General features: G+C 42.3%; 2 protein-coding genes across 2 annotated transcripts in view; one reads left to right on the top strand and one right to left on the bottom strand.

The window, feature by feature from the left end:
- The window catches only part of PSMD1 (proteasome 26S subunit, non-ATPase 1), a 111,303-nt gene that overhangs the window by 36,517 nt on the left and 54,821 nt on the right, over nucleotides 1–19,965 (top strand). The window lies entirely within an intron of this gene.
- HTR2B (5-hydroxytryptamine receptor 2B) lies at nucleotides 5,885–18,903 on the bottom strand. The gene is made up of 4 exons (XM_019532871.1): nucleotides 17,983–18,903; nucleotides 16,693–17,419; nucleotides 9,291–9,491; nucleotides 5,885–7,074 (listed from the first exon to the last, which is right to left on the bottom strand). The coding sequence occupies exons 2-4, from the start codon at nucleotides 17,048–17,050 to the stop codon at nucleotides 6,185–6,187; spliced, it is 1,449 nt and encodes a 482-aa protein (XP_019388416.1). The 5' UTR covers nucleotides 17,051–17,419; nucleotides 17,983–18,903; the 3' UTR covers nucleotides 5,885–6,184.

Here is a 19,965-nt window from a genome sequence, read left to right as displayed (position 1 = left end):
ACCTGTGCCGTATTGCTGTCCACCCCCTGTCTTTCACGTTCCCAAAGCTCTCTTTGAGGTAGCAGATAAGCCAGGCTCAGGCTTGTCCCTGCTTGGATGATCCCCCACCCACACTCCCCAGCCTCTGTGTAAGGAGATAAGCCCTATAATACACAAATCAGGGCTTGAAATGGGGTGCCGGTCAGCTTACAAAAGTTATGGAGGGATGTTTCGAGTCCACTTAAAGATGCCTTGAGCCCAAAAAAGGTTGGGAACCGCAAGTCTAGTCTTTCACAATGTCTTCCTTCGTTGTGGATTGTGACATGATTGCAGCATCGTCATGGAATGACTAAATTGGATAATTGGAGTATGCTGAGTGGCGATTTATGTATAGAGATCCTGGCGATAAAATTTAGGAAAGAATGCTCTGGGTTTTGTGCAATGCATGTTTGCTTGGCCAAGGCAGTAGCTTATGAAAGTCTTTCAGGGTTTGGATTGTTTCTCTCCTACTGTAGTAGCAATGTAATTCCTTTTTTGTGACACACCAGTATTAAATTGGACCTAAGCTGGGCCTTTTGTTAGTCTGACAGCCCTACCAGAGTAGAAAGCCAATGAACTACATTATAGCTGTCTGTGCTTTTCCCTGTATTGTTTCTTTGTTAATATATTTCCTGCCAGGGTTAGGAATACACATGAAGAAATAAAACGTCTTTCATTACTTGCCCATTCCTTAGCTTTTATCGGGAGCACATTAAAGGGCAAATATTTTATTTTAAATGTAGGACTCAGAGTTTAAAGATGGGTAAAAAGCCTAGAGTGTGTTGCACTTTTATTTCAGCAGGACGATGGATGAAATTAATGGCCACAGGACTCCTTTGCTTGCTAATTTGCGTAAGCTTTTTGAATCACGGGTAGGATTTTCCAAGACCAGGCCTTAGCTCTAGTACAAAGTGAAATATTTAATTCAGTCATCTTAAAGGGACCCCATCATAAAAACAGCTATTATTTGGCTTGTTGATAGCAGATGTGTGTAAATACACTGTGTTTGTGCTCGGATGATGTATAAATCTGCTCACACTTGCACGTTTGCTTAGCTTCTGAGCTCTTTCTTAGGCTACTTTGGGTGATGGAGCGATGTATTCTCCAGTAGAAACTTTTAGCAAGACATGTGAAGTAATCTGCTTTTCTCTTTGTGGTTTTTTTTTCGACCTTGTCGATATTTTTAAAAGAAAACTTAGTTGAAACCGTTCTCAATTGTTTGTCTGTAAAATTCAAGAGCCATTCACAGCACTAACAACCTGTTACTTCTGCGCATTGATGACAAGGGCCACTAGTAGACAAGTTTTGCTGGTGGGGGGGATTCTAACATTTGTCTGAACTACCTGTGAGATTTATTTTAAATACCTTGCTCTGGAATTTGCTAGCAGTGGCTGCTTCATGTCCTCTTGAAATGGCTATGTTGTAAATTAAATATATAAACGTGTTACCTTTAGTACATTCCCTTCTGCATTTTTACAAAGTTATCCTTTGCCAAATGGGTTTTCAGTGATTTGCTAAAATGCTTTGAAAACATTAAAAATGAACAGAAACTTTTGAATTTAAGCTGGTACTGATTGTAATAGGTAAACTGGCAAGAGGAGGGACTGGCTGCTTCCTGTAAGAATTGCACTACCTTCGGGAAATAGGATTTCCTTCCTAAGAGCTCATGGTGAAATCATCCGGAAGGGTCAGAAGATCTTGATTATCCATGTAGGCAATAGGCATCGTCTTTAGGTTTTACAGCTTGTTGTGGGGGGGGAGGTGTACATGAAATAGTCTCCTGTTTTGCAAACATGTTTGTAGATAGACATCAACCACAGGTGACCTTGTTCCGAAAACCAGAATACAGTTGGATGCAATTTTTCTTCTGCTGCTTTCTTTTACTTTTGACTTCCTAAGTCTTTCTAAATGTGTTGAGGTATGTTAATGTATGGGTGAGGATGATAAGGTGCTGTTACTATAGCTTTGTTGTTTGTGGCTGTTTCAGGGTCCTTTGTCCAGGTGGAGTATTGGCTGCCACCAGAGTTTTATCTATGCCATGAGCAGGGTTAGATGATGGAGCAGATGCCAAGGATCGTGATTGTGCATCCAGGGGAGTTAATATTAATGCTGCTATTTAGCTCGAAAGAGTGAAGGTTTGGGTATTAAACTCCTGTCCCACTTACTTCTCTGGAAACTAAATATGCACCTGCTGTGAAGCTTCAGGGAGATGCTGTAATTTGACCAAGTTCTGCCGAGAGCAAAAAAATATAAGCCACTTTGCCAGCTTTAGCAAACATCATCCCCTATATGTGTTTAATCTGAATATCAAGAGCTCCTCTTTTCCAGCTCTTTAAATAAAGTGTGTAAGAAGATATCTGTGACTGGGCTAGTTGGGACCCTAACAATTTATTATTACTAAATTACTCTCTTAATACAAACTTTCTGGAAAGGACCTTCTGGGTTGTGGAGTCTGGTGCCTTGCTATTGAAGACAAGTGCATGGTAAAATCCTTCTCGTAAACTTTGAAAGCACTATTTAATCAGTTCAATCACTACTTAATCAGTTAAGTTTCTTGTCCCCTTTTCTCCCCGAGCAGTGGTTCTTGCCCTTTTCAGATGCAAGACACCTTGTGATAGACTCAAAGCACCCCTAGGAAAATGCCAGCTCTTAGTTTTCACTTAGCTGTTGGCGATGAAAAATACTAGAGTAGTTCTTGTGTTGCAGTGGATTCAGAAAGGCCACAGCGGGTCAGAATGATTTTAACACCCTGGATTCCTGTTTGAAATCTCTGGGTTTATCATGGGAATCATATTTGCACACCTAGCAGTGCTAAAATTGCGTGGCACTGCGCATCACCCTTGAAAAGATCTCAAGGGGCCCGGGGGTGCCATGGCCCCCTGGTTAAGAATTGGTCCTAGTGAATGGTTGTTCTAAAACAATCCATCTGTCCTCTGATGGTTAAAAATATCCTCGCTTTCTAGCCTCAGTTTGTTCAGTTACTTTTAACCCATTTATCTTTGAGCTATATTTTCCCTTGGCTTAAATGACTCTTCCCCATCTTCAGTGCGTACCCTCCGGTCTGTATTTACAGAGGGACTGTATCCCCTCCCAACCCTCTCTTTGCAAAACTCCTTTATTCTCTTCTTGTAAGACAGGCTCTGATTTCCCTCCTCATCTCTAGAGCCCTTTTCTGTGCCCCTTCCAGTTTGAATTCAGTTCTGCATGAGTGTGAATTGTACACAGTTTTCCAGATGAGGTATTATCTGAACCTTTATATATGAGGGTATTAACGTTTTCCTCTCTGCTTGGGAGTGCCTCCCCCGAAACAGGCTTTGCTTTTTCTCACAGATGCATCTCATTACTGACTCACGGTAACCAAACTGTTTCTCAGTACAAACCATTTTAAGCCATCCTTGCCCAGCAGAGTCTGTCTGACTGGAGCTGAAGGTCTAACGCTATCAACGACACTGGTTTTTCAGGAAACGCCAGTCGTGGTTACACACCGACTGAATTTCATCTCGTTTGTTTTGTGGCAACCTTGTAAAATAAACATTTATATAAACCACGAATGTGGGAGCTTGCTGAGTTACATGGGCTCATTCGCAGCACTCTGCAAGTAACTGGGGCACGCCAGGAGAGTGGAGAATCATAGATCAGAGACAATGAGGGTTGAAGGGACCTCAGGAGGTTGCATCCAGTCCACCCCCTGCTCAAAGCAGGACCAGCCGCAGTTACATCATCCCAGCCAAGGCTTTGTCTACCCGGGTCTTAAACACCTCCAAGGATGGAGACTCCACCACCTCTCTGGGTAACCTCTTCCAGTGCTTCACCACCTTCCTAGTGAGAAAATTCTTCCTAATATCCAACCTCAACTTCCCTTGCTGGAGCTTGTGCCCATTGCTCCTTGTCCTGTCATCTGCCCCCACTGAGACCAGTCCAGCTCCAGCCTCTTTACAGCCCCCCTGCAGGGAGGTGAAGGCTGCTAATCAATCCCCCTCAGTCTTCTCTTCTCCAGACTAAATAAGCCCAGTTCCCTCCTCCTCTTTTCACCAGTCCTGTCCCCCAGCCCCGGAAACATTATCATTGCCCTCCACTGGACTGTATCCAACTTGTCCACATCCTTTCTGTAGTGGGGGGCCCACAGCTGGACACAGGGCTCCAGATGTGGCCTCCCCAGAGCTGAATAGAGTGGAAGAATCACTTCCCTCAATCTGCTCCCAGTGCGCCTACCAATGCAGCCCAGGACGCTGATAGCCTTCTTGGCAACAAGGGCATGCTGCTAGGTCATATCCATCTTATGGTCCACTGTCACACCCAGGTCCTTTTCTGCAGAGCTCCTGCCCAGCCTGTCACTCCAGCCTGTCCTGGTGCAGGGGATCGCTCCTTCCTAAGTGCAGCAGTTTGCACTTGTCCTTGTTGAACCTCATGAGATTCCTTTTGGCCCAATCCTCCAATTTGTCTAGGTCACTCTGAATCCCAGCCCTACCCTCCAGCATATCTACTGCTCTCCTCAGCTTGGTGTCATCTGCAGATTTGCTGAGGCTGCACTCCAGCCCATCTTTCAGGTCATTTGATGAAGTAGAAATGCTCAGGAGAGACGGCATCTGATCCTTAGAATTCACCGTTCTCTTCCCATGGATGTGGGCATACTCTGGGCAAGTCATAGAAACTCAACAGTTTTGGGTCCAGTTTGTGTTTGAAGCCATCTAACATCAGCAAAGGCAATGATGTTCTGGAGGGGTAAATTTTTGAAAATTGTGGAGCATCCCTTTGAAATATACTGTGTATTTCTTGGCTCCTGTGAAATCAAAGGTGGAATCCTGCCCTTTCCTCAGAGGGAGTCAAGATTTCCATCATGGAGTAGGGAACAAGTGATTCCCATCCCTATAGATCCCTGGACAAGCAGTGACAGCTCTAAAAAGGCCCTGCCATTTTAGCACTATTCCTACTACGTCACTCTTCTAGTATTTGCAGGACCTTATTTTTTTGTCATGGGTTTTACTTGGTGAATAAAAATAGTATTAAATTAGGCAGTAGGGATTGAATTTCTGATTTCTGAGTCAGAAAAGTCATTTTTGACTCTTTCATTCCATTGGATAACTATTTGGCTGGGGTGTTATGACCCCAGCACCCATTCCTGCTTGGGGCAGGGGGTTGGATCTGATGATCTCTTTATGTCCCTTCCGACCCTAAGCACTATGATACTATGCTTAAATTTCCAGGGATGGTTTCAGGCCCGGCCCGCCCTGTTTTCCTTATGCTAGCAAAGTGCCATGTCATCCTTTTTAGTACAGTATGCTTCAGATCAACTGAAGTCGGTCAGCGCTTAGCATTTGCGAGTCACCTGGAAGTAACAAGCGAGCATGTGTGTTTGGGCAGTGGAGGGGAAAGAGGCAGTCAGGTAAGAGATTCTGTCTTGCACAGAGGGGGAGTAAAACCCCCACATGGGATAGTTTTAGCCTGTGGAATTTCTCATAACTTGAGAGGACCACAGTTTGTCTGCAAAACCCGTGTCTTCCTGTGGCATCCTGCCCCCACAGCCAGGACCTGGAAGGACAAGACCGAGAGGGGTTTATTGCTGCTGAGGACACGGTTAGCATGTGTTCTGCTACCTGGGATCAGCAGAATGGGAGATGTGCTGAACATGCACGCCTTCACAATCATGCATTGCATATACTCTGCTTTAAATTAAACTTCTGGCAGCTGGCAAGCTTGTGTGCCCTTGCTAATATCAGGCTTGGGCAGAAGACCAACTTATTATGAGTTTCTGTCTCCTTACGAAGGAGAACTTTACAATAGTGTTTGTATATAAAGACCTCTTTTTTAAACAAACGTGCTTTGAAGAGATCAGGGAATGATGGAAAACTATAGTCAAACACCGGAGTTGCCTTAGCTTCTTTTATTTAGATCCCTCTGCCTTTAATCTACAATGCTCTGATATTTGCTCTTTATAATGGAATGAAATTGCTATTACTTCGGTGGGCTGTTTGTGTTTAAATCGGTAAAGTGGGGGAGATTCTGGATAGAGGAACCTTTTAGTCTTAAGGGAGATGAATTAATACAAGTTTAGTAAGATATTGCTTGTATAAATAATAGAAGACAATAGTATTTATATCCATATATAGCACATTTACCTACAGTACATACAGCAACATTATATGTTGAGGACATAGTTTTTGCTTCTCTATACGTAGCTGACTTGTTCCTCCATTTTATCAACCTCGTGCTCTGGGAGTAGCAACGTGTCCAGCAGAATGGCTGACGAAGACTGGATCGGCGAGTTTCGGAGTCTCATTGGACTCTGGTACATAAGAGGATTAATCCCATTTCTCATCCCGTGCTTCATAAAGAGCTTGGAGTTCTCTGCCACTGAATTTCTGAAAGAGATCCTGCTGCAGTTTTTCTCAGAGGCCTTCTCTGTCTTTGTGGTCCGATAATTGCAAGTGATGTACCTGCTGAATGCTGCCCTGAATGTCTTGTTGAAGAGCGTGTAGACCAGAGGGTTCACCCCTGAAGACACATATCCTATCCAAACAAATATCTCCATGAGCCTTTGAATAACCTCCTTGTTACAGGACGTGCACAGCACTGAACTTATGTTCGTTATAAAGAACGGGCACCACATCAACAGGAAAAGAAAAAATACAATCCCCAGAACTTTTGAGGCCCTCTGTTCATTGGTGATGGTCTGCATCGACCTCTTTCCAACGGTGGACATCCTACGTATAAGCATGTCATCATTTGTGTTGGCCAAAGCCTTGTCTTTTCTGGAGCTATCCAACATGGCCACCTTCTCAGGTGATGAGCCAGGCGTTACATCCCTTTGAAATACTGTGGACACAGTGGACCAAGTGAAGCGCTGGGGCGGCTTGTTGATCAAGTAGGCTTTTTTACGTAGCACTTGAATGGTCAGAAAGTAAGTGACTATCATAATCGCGAGTGGGATGAAGAAGGCAGCCAGCGACCCATAGAGGATGAAGTCACTAAAATCTTCAGGCATCAGAACACATGTGATGTTAGTGGAGTTGCCACGTCCATCTTTTATACCTCGGATCGGGATGGGAATGGCAATACCTAGGGAAGAAAAGTGGAAATAGTTCAGTTCGATATCAGTGCAGTTTCAACAGATGCAGGTGAGGGTGATCTGTGACATTCTCAGTGGTGGCAGCTCACTGAACAAGGAGCAACGGTCTCAAGTTACAGCAGTGGAGGTTTAGCTTAGATATTAGGAAGAATTTTTCCACTAGGAGGGTAGTAAAACCCTGGAACAGGTAACCCAGAGAGGTGGTGGACTCTGCATATCCTTGGAGGTTTTCAAAACCTGGGTAGAGAAAGTCAGCAAACTTGGCATTAAAGGCTTCCCTAAGATTGAGGGGTGACCCCAACTCTATATAATTTGGGAAGAAAGAGATTAATATTCAGTTTGGCTGTGGAACAGAGCTCCTTGGATATAACTCATGTTAATGATTTTGACTCCAACCACCTCAATTAGTGTGGCTTTTTTACATAGGGAAATAACTTTTTTTCCTGAATGGAACCACGGGAATTTCTGCACCTCTGATCCTATAAATACATAACACTGCTCTTTCTCTGATCTTCCATCACACGATCAGACTGGGTTAACAGACTTTTTCACCTCACTCGATGATTTAGAATATACAAGTAGTTAAATAGATGCCAGTATTCTGCTATGTATCTTCACTGTGCGCTGGCAGGTTAAAGCTTCGTTGGATAGTTAGGGTGTCTAAGTTGAGCTCTTTTGCCTTAACTGTTTTAGTCAACGGGCTTGTCTTTCTAAATGTACTTGTTTATGACTTAAATCACAGATAGCACTTCCACTGCGTCAAGGCCCGACAACAAAAATAGGTTCCTGTCTGTCTGATAAACTTTCCTTGTGCTACTCTCCCCAGTATCTTTCAGGGTGATCTAGGGATTTAACCGTTTTTGAGGTCCCCAGCCTTGTTTCAGCGGAGTCTGAAAGTAGCAGGCAGCAAAATGGCCTAGCCGTCAGCTTTGCAGCCCTTTCCTTAGTAAGCGACACACCTCATGAAGGAGAAAGCAGAGACTCAATCAAGTTAACCTCGGAGTCGAAATGCCCAAGTTCAGCTGCGGAGCCCTTTATATGGAAGACAAGGAATGCAAATGTACGGAGCTGATTAATGGCAGTAAATCAGGGCTGAGAAGGTCAGTATCTAGGCTTCTTGCCTCTATAGAGCGGTTTCCTTTTTCATGACAAAGTGGCAATAAATCTTTTCGCTTGTCATCAGCATTCTCTTCTAAATTCATATAGGAAGTCTCTGTTTTTAGGAATTCATACGTAGGGCGAGAAGAGTTGCAGCTTGTCCCTGGTGCTGCATCAGTGACCTGGGCGATGCAAAAAAGACCGTTCTTGCTCTGGATGGCACTGTTATTTGTGTCTCTAGCGCTCCTGCTGCCGTACCGTACTGCCATTGTGAGCTAGTTGTTTGGACTAAACATTTTAGCTCTTCTGGTCCCTTCATCTGATACTGTCTGCAGTTTACATTTTATGCCCAAATCTAATAAACATTTAAGGGTGGGCATTGTGCCATATGCAAAGTTTTAAGTGTAATATAAACCAATATACATGTGCCTCTCACTTGGAAGCAGATCTTTCTTATGCTTCAACCTTGACTTTAGGAGTTTGCTTCAGGCTAGTTGCTGCTTTTTTATTTGAATTTGAGAGACTCCTTTCCCCTCCTTCTTGCATATGACTTCAGAAAGTTGACGACTCCAACCATTTAAGAGTAGAGCTGTCAGGATTACTGCATTTTATTATCCTTTTCCTGAAACAAAGTTCTCAACCTCAGGCTCCATTTTTTGCTCCTTGAAGCATTTAGAAGGGAGGCACCAATTCAACAGCATCCGTTTCAGCACTTCACATTTGTACTTCTAGGAGCTACTGGATCGACTACACTCAGACCTGAAGATTTGCACCCCCAGAATAGGTCCAGCCAGAGCAGCTGTTTAGCCAGCATCCCCATCTGCTTCTGAGGGTGTCAAATCAGTGGTTTGGGGAGTACTTCTAGGCATAAGAAAACATTTTGAAAGCCATTCCCACTCAATCTGTGACCCCCTTCAAAAAGCCTGCTAGCAGATGACTATTCATATGGATTTTGAGAGGTAATGACCTGTGCTGTATGAAATGGCCTGAGACCCAGCACAGCTGATGCAGGTTACCATCCAGCAGGACTTCGCCATTTGAATGCTGCACTAGTTTTGAACTACTGATCTGGAAATGAATCCCCATTCCCAGTCTCCAAATCACATACCTATTGAAATGAGCCATACCACAGTGATTTTGATGATCGCTGTAGCCCAGGAATTATACTGATTGGCCAGGATTGGTTTCTTTATGGCAATATAACGGTCTAGTGAGATGGCACAGAGGTGCATGATGGACGCAGTGGAAAAGAGGACATCAAGGAACAGCCAAACGGGGCACATTTCTGGTGGAAGAGGCCACTTGTTATCTGAAAGAGCAGGAAAGACATTAGTTTCTTTTGCTGATATTCTTTGAGTGTCCAGTGTGCATTTTCTCTATCACTTCATTTCATCGAAAGATCTCTATTATTTGGAAACTGCACCTTGTTCTACACCGGCCACAAAACTTTGCTCAGCTGTTTTTCCTTCTGTTCTCCCTACCCCAAGAAGATGCAGAACTTACTAACGTTGTTGCCATCATACTGATCCTCTTTGCTGGCAAACCTCTTTCTTTCCCTTTCGCTTTGTGTTTTATTTAGGCTGTAAGCTCTTTGGGGCATCTTCTATTGGTTTATTTGTACAGGGTTAAACAAAAATAGGCCTTGACTTTGGTTCCTAAGAAGTGCTAGGTAGTAAACGTGATTGGAGAGAAACCACGTGATTGCACTTCAGGTGTATGATTTCCATAAGTCCCAGCAAATTGGAGATGTATTAAATGAAGGAGACAATGAGCAATGCTTTCTAGCACAGCTGTAGCTCAAGTCCTAGTGCTAGGGCTGAGCTTGGATGTCTGGTTCCTACCGTTGTATAATAAAAAGATCAGCTGTGTCATGGCACAAAATGTAGACTCGCCCCTGCCCTGGCTACACAGGGCTCTGCCATCCCTGAGTGTCTAACTACCCAGAAAAGATTATTGGTCCCTACCCCCCCTTCATTTTTCACAAGTAGTTGCCTAAGCTTTTTAACACTTCAGTCTTAAATCACATTTTTGACTGGGTCTAATCTGTTTTTAATGGTGTCTGGGTATAGAGCACAACTGTCCGCCAACTACTTTGTTTTTGGGACAGTGACATTCACTTTGTTTTACGTTCAGGCTTTCCAAGGGGTTTGCATATGAGAGCTGTGTCTTCCCCAGTGAAGATCTCCTAAATATTTACTTTACAAAATGGAGTGAATGGACTTTCATGCAACTCTTTTTGAGGCTTTTATCATAAACTAATTGATTTTCCTCACAAGTGGTTTGTGTCATGAGCCAATGTTGCTGGGATAGTGCTCAAGTCTATGATGCATTTTGGTGTTCTGCATGTATTAACCCGTAGATCTGCAGGTGCAGCTGATGGGCTGCCAGCGTACGCACCTCTTTGTACAGTGATGGGGTTTTTGTGGAATTTCATATTTAACCCTATTTATATAACAGTGAGTAACCAATGACAGACTCTGCTGAGAGCCAAATAAGCTGGCATAGTTGGAGGGCATTATCTTTTCAGTAACGCAATGTTGCAGAAGTTTAAGTCATTTAAGATTAGAGTGCGATTCCTTCATGTTGTGACTATGTCAGAATTGCACAGAGAAGCAGTAACTCGCTCCCAAGTTTCAAGCAAGGGAGGATGGCACATTGCATTGGGACGAGCAGTGCCTATGACTGCACTGGTCTGTCCTGTACATATGGGAACAAGGGCAGCACTAAGGGGAGGCTGAGAATAAAACTGTCCCTCTCCCAAAGCAGCAGACTCCAGGTCAGTGCAGTAAAAGAGGGGAGACAAGGGAAGACTTGAATTGGTTGTTATAACTGAACTGACTGTACGTTGTGATGTTTGGGTGTGTGATTCCCAAATATCAGAAACTTGGATACAGGAAAAAAAGCATCTAAAGCTCATTAAATTAGCTGGGATGCGATGTGAAAGCCACATTGCTAATAAAGCATTAAATAAACAAGAATTCTCTTTTAATTTTTCTCTCTACAATTTCATCAGGCCTTAAGATGTGGTACCTTTTATAAATCTCTAGGGCCCTTAATGCAGTCGCTCCACCAGCCACGTGGAAGCCAGCATGCCAGAAAAAGTACTACTTAACAGAACCAGTTAATTTAATGCATTTGAATGATCTCTCTACTCCCTAGGAAGTCGAGAAGCTTTCTGTGGCTTGTGCTAAATAAACTTTTAACAATTAAAAAGCTGAAGTGTGGTTGGCAGAAGTGCGTATTTTACCTAGTAAAGGTGTATACAGATAATACAGATAGCTAAATTTCAAATGAGCAACTCTTTAATGCCTTCTACAGAGGGAATTGAAGCCGCGCAGTAAAATGACTTCTGTTTCTTGGCAGCTAACCTCCTCCTGACAACAGAAAATTCTCAGATGCCTTGCAGTGGAGTTTTGCCTTTCCGTGTTCTGGACACGGGTGGATTTCTGCGGTAGTCACTTGATGCAATGTAGCCTTGTATTACTTGAGTGGAGTTGCAACATTTGGGCTGGTTGCAGCTTAAATGGAGAAACCTTTTCCTGGTGTAAATGCATTTAATTTCCTTCAAAATAGGTGTGGCGAGCAGCAGTCCTCCGAGTTAAAGCTGGTTCTTAGCTGGCCAGCGTTTTTGTTTTAAACAAAATAACTGCCTTAAAATTGTAATCCCAAAAGCCAATTTAGCAAGCTAAGTTGTTGATATGGCATCTTTTGCTTTCTCCCCTGTGCCTATTGGATTTAAATGTATTTCTGTGTCCCTATGCGTGTTTAAAGTGTAAATGTCCAGAGCCAAGCACTGGAAGCCCAGTTCAGGCTGTGTTTTCTTTTTCATAATCTAGAAAACTCACTACAAAAACACGAGAAAACGAGTGTTTGCCACCCAGTTGGGTGCTGCCAGCAGGGCCTCTTTCATTGTCTGGTCCTGCCAGTTGCCCACAGGATCTTTTTGTACATACCTAATATTATAAGTGTAAATTAAAGTTATACAAGTGGAATAAACTTGTCCTTTATAGAATTATGGCCAATACTGGGAGATGCTTCCAAGCAGGAGGTCTTGAAGAAAAATGCGTCTGTTTTTTAAAAAAAAAAAAAAAAAAAAAAAAAAAAAAAAAAGCTAAATTCTGCCTCCCAGAAACAGGTTTAGCACTTGTGTTGTCAGTCATCTTATTTCACCTGGTACTTGGAGATTGTTATGAACTCCTGGAGTTTGGTTATTAAGATGTGGAACAGGCTGACTTTCCCCAGTGTTCAGAAAGTAGGCTCAGGCCTTTGAGCCAAATGCTAACATTTAGTTTGAAAGTAAGACAAATATGTAAAATAATGGAGCTAAGCTGCAGGGCTCTTGACGGGCTGCGCTGAATTTTGGTTTTAAGAAATTTGTATTCTCCCATCACGTACATCTGTTTTGTTCAGTGTTTTGTATCTTGTTGTGCTGGTGTAACTTATTCTGTAGTGAGTCCTGGCTTTTGATAATTGGAATATTGATTTCTTTTTTATTTTAAGTACATGGATGGGGTTTTTTTAGGTGCTCAGATTACTTTTATCATTCTTAAAATGCTTTCTGCTCTGGCGCTTCCCCTTTTGTGCTTTTAGATTTGTCCTAAGATGGATACAGTGAGTTTTAACAGCAGTTTTCTGGTCTTGCTTTATTTAGGAAATGAGAAGGGCAGCTTTATTGAGTATATGGGATTCAAGATTATCCTTAAAACTAGGTTCAGTACAAAAGAACTGCTTCCTCTCATTTAAGCCAAAGAGATGTTCTTTGAACACTCATGATGGCAAGGCACTGATTTGTGGGTGTGTAGACTTGAAACTAAGAGTGGCCTTCTAGTAAGGTTTGAAAATAATTAGTTTTATCTGTATAGTAATGTGACATGTAGGCAATAGAAATGTTGTTGCCTGTAACAGCTTTCATTATATCAGTCACTTTGTTGATATAAGGTTTTTTTTACTGCGATGGAAGTTTGACTTTTTCATATTGTAAAAACCCAGGCATCAGTTTATAAGCAGCTGCACATGTAGACTTTCAAGTCTGGGTTGTATTTGATGGCAGTAAGTGATGCCGAGGACACCTTCAGCTCCGATTTCCCACCCTGCTTTTCTTGCTTTCATATTCAACTTGGGCATTTGAACTTTGGCTTTATTTTTTGTATCTGCTCCATTGAAATCACAGCATGTCAAAGGTGGGAGGTATTATTTACTAAAGTAGCTTTGTATCGAAGCGAATCAGAAAACTTCTCTATATTAACATTTTCCTATACCTTCTTTAGTTTCCTTCAGACCTGGAAACACAGTCAGACCACTTTTGCTAGTCAGATTGCTAGTCTCCTTAAAAATGAATTGTTCTCTGCCTCCTCTGCATTTCTGCAAATGAATGGCAGGTGAATGTTTTGCTGTGGATTTTCTCCAAAGGAGATAATAGAAGAGATACTGCGATTTCTCATGGGGGTGGACAGTTCTCAGCTCTCAAAATCAACATTACCTTGCCTAGTATTTAAGGGGCACATTTTGAAGGTACAAAATGGCAACTAAGGAATGCAATCTCCAACCAACCCTTCCTCCCCACAAAAATCTTACCAATTGAACTTCCACCCGTGACCTCATAAGAAGGGGATCTGAGACCACCTGCTTTAAGAATGTGCCAACTCCACTTGTAGACAGCTCTGCCTGCTTTCAATGTGATATTTAAAAGCATGCTCTGACTTCCTAACATGCCGGCCTCTTAATGAAAGAAAAGTGAAGAATTTAGCAGCTAATAAAAGCAATTAACTATTTGTACATTCTGACGTTTCTAAGCCCTTTTAAATTAAAGTCTCCACGTACATTCAGTTAATGTTAAAATATGGTTCACTCAATCAATCTGAAATGTAAACTTATTTCATTTAAGCATGCCATTGGAGTTATGAAGTCGCTACAGCAAAAATATCCAAAGTGAGCCACTTTTATTCCAAAAAAAGTACACTTCTTAAAGGAGTCATTTTTGCAAGGCTTTCCTAAGGGAGTGGAGTGAGTGCTGATAGTCAGTTTTACATTTTAAACATTACTGCATATTTCCACTAAACATGAAAGTAGTTTCAGTACTGCTAGATTTTGATTCACACCTTTCTCCTCTTTTATATCCTTCACATAATTAGATGTCAGTCAAAAAGCAGAAGGATAATATTTATATTTTATATTGAGAAACACCCCCACACCATTAGGGGAAAAATATTCTTGTGGGGAAAATGCGGGAAGGTGGATTTCATTGCTGTCTTTGCCAGTGATTTTATTCCTTGTTCAATTAACTTGAACTTCAGAGCTCTAGACTTGCGAGGTGCTTCAGCGTCCATGTTCTTGTTTCGTTCCTGTAACCCTTAACAGTTTGCTCTGGGTCTGAACTTTCTGTAAACACCTTGATATCTTCCACCAATTGTTGAAGAGGCAGAACATTTTTCCCCATTTCACTGCCAAGGAAATGTCTCATGGAAGTAATTCCAGTGTTTACCTCTGCTAGGTTATACGGAGCGCTTGTGGGAGCCTCCCCGCACCTACTGCATGGTGGCTAGTTCTACGGTTTTCTTAAAAGGTCCCAAAAGACGCTTTTGCTGATTTCAGAATTGAGATTCTTAGCATGCTTCAACCTTGGTTATGACGGTTTTAGTTTTGGATCAATTGAAAGATTAAGCAGCAATAAAAAAAAAAAGTAAGAAAGTTAGAAAGGCAAAACTAATTACTAGGGAAATTAGAGAAGTTCAAAAAGGCAGTGTGTTAACTTCCCACTGTACTTGATCCCTAGTCAAGATATTGATTTTATCATTGTGTTTGAATATCTATATCTGTTTTAAAAAATTCTGATTCTTTAGTACATCAGTGTAATCCATTGTTTGTCTTGCCAATCTACATATGAAGCAATGAAATCATTCCTATTTAAGTCATCTTCAAAAAAGCCACAGCAGAAGCGCGCACGGCACGGCACGGCCTGTCAGATTCCAGCGAGTCTGCAAATTCTGCTAAATACCTTGTCACAAGGACATGAAAAAGGACAGGAAAGGATTTTCTAAAAAAAAAAAAAAATACTTATGAAAATGTACAAGTGATTCAGGTTGTTCATGAACATTGACCAGTGGAGTTGTCATTTTTATTGTATAGAAACTATTGCTTGAGAAGAATGCTATTCCTTACTCCCCATTTGCTTAATTATTTGATTCTTTTGTATGAGTGACAGTGTGTCTAGAGGAACTGAATGCTACACATTTTATGACTTATCAGGAATTGTTACCAAATCAAAACGATCTCTTGTTGACTGACTTATTACTGCATTTAAGAGTCAGTTTGTGCTTGCTGGGTCCTTGTCTGTCCCCTTCTCCCTCCTGCCATGTCAGGCAACTCCTAGGGATTTAATATAGAAATACAGAATTCCCACTGACTGATCATTAGTTCTGGGTCAGCGGCACACTGTACCTCAAAGGCTGACTTGCAATCCTGGATATACTCTTCAAGTTAATTGGAAAAAAAAAAATAACCCAGAAGCACTGCAGCTCGCATCTGGCGTCTGTTCTGGGGTATAATTTAAAATTGCATGTCCACTTCTTTTTAAAGCGGCACTTTTAAACAAAAATAAATGTAAAGGCTGGATTCCCTGTAGGGATGATATCGAACTGCATCTGAAACAGTTGCATCCTTGGAAATAGGAAGACGACTTTGGTTTAGTCGTCGTGAAATAAACTAGAAAATGTCAAAGGCAGAGCATAATCTCATTAAAATCGCTTTTTGTTCCATGCAAGTCCAAGCAAATGGCAACCTGAATCTCTTACATCAGGTGCACAGATGGCCTGAAATTGAGCTAGCCGGGCAGATGGAGCCGCTCGACGGCGTGCTGCGGCTCTCGCCATTTCTCTTGGGCAGCCGAAAATCAGTGTTGCTAAAAGGGACACCAGGCGAATTGTTGCTGCCCGTGGTCACAGGGATTGCGTCTGAAACGCACCTGGGTAGTAAGTGAGACAGCAAGCTGTCCGACGCAGGTGCTGCCACTTGTCAAGAAGCTTTTCACCGTTTAATTTAACCAGAACAAGCTATTTCGTTTTGTGACAGTCTTAGAGGGAGAACTTGTATTGTGAGTCTAATTTCTGATGAGTTCAGATGCCCCAAAATGTTGTGCTGTTTCGAGCGTATATATTCACTCTATCTTTCCCTCTCTCCAGAGTGCAGTATCTGTAGTTTGTCTTTATTCAAAGTAATAAACCTTTTTGGTGGCAGGAGGGGGTGGGAGGAAGAGACTATTTTTTCTCTTTTGAGTGGAAGGGATGAATAACGCTGTTCATAGCAGATCTGGTTAAACTGGGATCTTGTATGAACGTGTAAATTAAGCTTAGAGATGGGGGATTGGGGACTGCTTAGCCAGGTGGTCCTTAAAAAAAAGGAATATAGTGTTCATCATGGGGAAGTAAGCAAGCAGTTGTGCTATTTACACTGTATTCACCTTGTTGGTAATGCTGATGGGGAGCCTGTTGGTAGGAATAAAGCAAAGTACTCACCAAACAGTATGACAAGGAGGGCAATTGGCATCACAAACAATCCCACCAGCAAATCTGCCACTGCCAAGGACATTAGGAAGTAATTGGTGGCATACTGCAACTTTTTCTCCAGGGCCACAGCCAGTATAACAAGTATGTTCCCCCCGATGGTGGGGATTATAACCAGGAGGATCAGGAGAGCTGCCCAGCACACTCTGTTTCCTTGTTCGTCACTCGGGGAGCTGTGTTTAGAGTCTCCCGTTACTGCGAGCTGCGTCAAAGACCTGTTGCCATATCCAGACACGTTGGAGAGGTTTAAAGGGTAGGACATCCTTGTGCCCAGCAGAATGTATTCTGGAATTGGGTGTTGCTCAGACATTTTGTACCGTATACCAACTTGCTGTGCCTCTCTGGTCCAGTACGATCCCGAAGAAAGGCCAGCATGGTCAGTAAGGGAAGTCGGTCATCTGCTGCTGCAAGATGTCATACCCATGCCCAAGCGTTGGATCCAAACTCGTATCCAGTCCCTTACGAAAGGCACGTCAGTCTTGAAGGCCGGAAGTACTGACTTGTGTCCATCCCTGGCTCCTAAGGTGTAGTGGTCTGGTTATCCTTTTATAGAGAGGCTCTGGCTTCAGAAGCGTTGGAGATAATTTGGTTGTGGTGGAAAGCAGGCAGTTTATTAGCTCCGTGGGTCGGCTTGTCGCTGACGAAGAGGTGCAGGAATTTGGGTGTCAAAGGGTTCCCCCTAAATACAGAATATGCAAATTATCGATAAAGAGTGAAAGACAGATGCTTGTCCTGTGTGGGTACAACTCCTCCCCTCTCAGGTATCTAGTCTACCATAGCATGCATGGGCATAGAGCACAGTGCCTGTATTTTCCCTGCTCTTCCCACCCAAAGGAGCTACCATCCTCCAAAACATCTCTGCAAAAAACGGCCGAGAAGTCTTTTGAACATCTACAGGCCGTCATATATCAGGTGAAGGTAAGGGAGCTGCAGGCAGTAAAATGCTGGTGGCTATCCAAAGGGAATCATAGACAATTTATGGAATGTAACCATCCAAAGTTACTCATCACCAACATAAGCAAGGGGCAAGTAAAACCCCCTTTTTTATGGAGTTTATCTTCTTGAAGATCGAATCCAGACTTTCACTACACGCAGCTTCCACTAGCACTAAACTCTGCAGAAGATTTTAACGCTTGTGTTACCCTCTAACAGGCAGATGCTTACAGCAGCCATCTGCTCAGCACAGCACTTAAACATTAGCTAGACTTGGCTTGTTGTGCTTTTTGTTGTTAAATGCCTTACCTTCGTTTTTCTCTTGGATTTTGGTAGACTGCCGTTCAGTGCTCATGAGAGAGAGATTTCTTTTGCAGTTTGATCTTTCTTTCTGTCACATGCCATGCTAGATTTCTATCTTGATTGCTGTGTTGAAGATAAGCTTCTCGGTTCTGGCTTTTATTTTATGCATATCCTTTTGTTCACAGCTTCTCATTTGTTTTCTCTAAAAGTCTTCAAGAAAAAAAAATCTCTGTTTCAAGAAACCAGTTCTTCTTGCGTGTGTTTTCTTCCAACTCCTCTTGATTGGAGTGCAGTGGGGGATTAATTCTCATCGCATTGTTTAAAAAAAAATAAGTTCTTGTCTTTGCTTTTCCTCCTCTTCAGTTCTTCTAATTTGACTTGGGCACTTTATGCATGTGTCCCAGCTCATCGTTTGCATCTCATTCTGCCTGCCGTTTCCTCTGCGTTCGTTAGCAAAACTTGCAGTCTGCTGGTGTCGTTGTTTGTTGATGGACTCATTCCAGTGCATCCAGCTCCAGTGCGTGAAAGCAAGGAAATAAATGAGTGGGGGTTTTTTTCCTCCCTACAGCTGGAGAAGAGCCAAGGAGCGTTATTTCCTTTTGATTTTCATTCAGTCCTCCAGACCTATAGCGTACACCCCTTGTCACTGCTCCTGGATGGGCAGACCCAGTAAGCAGGCGCTCTTCACACTTCAGTGTGTAACTGCTCATCATAGCTTGCTTGCTCTGAAAGAAGCACAGTTAACCTTAGGAAAATCAAATGTAGGGCAAACCCTGCTGTAACTTTTTAGGCTTTGCAGTGTTTGATGCTGTTATATTCTAATTCAGCATTTGAAGCCAGCTGCTTTTCATTACTGTTCTTGTCTCCCGGCTCCAGCAAACACGTGCAAAGTCACTAACTTGATCATGCTTTCTGCCTCTCCCCTCACCCTCCAGTAAAACAAAAATTGAATTTACTTGCAAGGAAAGCCACACAGGCAAGTGTGTAATCAGACATCGCTTGGGTCATAGGTTCATCGAGTCAAAGGCCAGAGGAAGTCATTAGACCATCCAGTCTGACCATCCTGTATCTCACAGGCCATTAAATTCTGTGAATCACAAGGCTTTATTAGGATTCAGGTTTTCAGTGAGTCAGTTTGTTTTAAAAACAACTGCATTTGCTTCATGGAATGCACATAGTTTGGGGCTGAAGAGAAAAATCTGCTGCTCATGGAAATATTTTAACAACAAAAAAATATATATATACACGAAATTCTTTGGACTCTAACAGTGACAGCTCGAGAAAAATGGTACGTTTCAGGATAGCTGGATGTCAGTGAAAATATATTTTCCTTTTAATGCTTTCCGGGTAAGCTGATCACAATAAAATTTGTTAAAGTGGCTGTGTGCTAGCCACATCCTGGTTTTTGTCCGCCAGCATCTTCAGATAGGTGCACAACGGAGGTGGACTACTTGAATCGGGTTTGGGGTGTAATCTGTTTGTAGTGCATTTTCCCCCCTAGTGTTAAAAACATAAGCACGCTGGAGGTTTATTACAGTGATTACATTGTGAATAGCATGCTGATGTGTTTTGTACTGATTACACCATGAGTAATGCAGAATTAAATTAAACTGATAATATAATGGCTTGTCCTTGCTGCTAGGAAGCAGCTTAGCTTGGGCTGTTAATATGTGAACTGCTAAAGAAAAGATCCTATTATCTGATCCTCGGACTACTTATCTTTTTAGTTGATTAAATAAACTTCTGGTCTATAAGCTTTACATTTAACATTGATCCCTCCCCCATGTTGATTTATCAATAACTTATTCAATAAAGACGTACGTATCATTTTAGGGACCTCCCATAAGTACACTTCTACCAGGCTGTAATTGGTTGAAGTATTCCATTTCACTAATGCAGTTACCAAAGTTCTGTAAAACAAACAGTGGAGAATTACTTGCACTTTATAACCTTGCTACATGGCCCATGTGCCTCCTTTCTACATTTGTT

This window comes from Crocodylus porosus, unplaced genomic scaffold (genome assembly GCF_001723895.1).
Source record: "Crocodylus porosus isolate Cpor-Errol unplaced genomic scaffold, CroPor_comp1, whole genome shotgun sequence".
Classification (NCBI taxonomy): domain Eukaryota; kingdom Metazoa; phylum Chordata; order Crocodylia; family Crocodylidae; genus Crocodylus; species Crocodylus porosus.
Note: the sequence above shows the minus strand (reverse complement) of the source record. Positions and strands in the feature narration are given on the sequence as shown.

Bases quoted from the DNA above. Each gene is read 5' to 3' on its own strand.
- HTR2B (XM_019532871.1), bottom strand. From the start codon at position 17,050: ATGTCTGAGCAACACCCAATTCCAGAATACATTCTGCTGGGCACAAGG. The intron at 9,492-16,692 runs GTGAGTACTTTG...CTGCTCTTTCAG, and splicing joins CCTCCTTGTCATACTGTTTG to ATAACAAGTGGCCTCTTCCA. The intron at 7,075-9,290 runs GTATGTGATTTG...TTTCTTCCCTAG, and splicing joins GGTATGGCTCATTTCAATAG to GTATTGCCATTCCCATCCCG.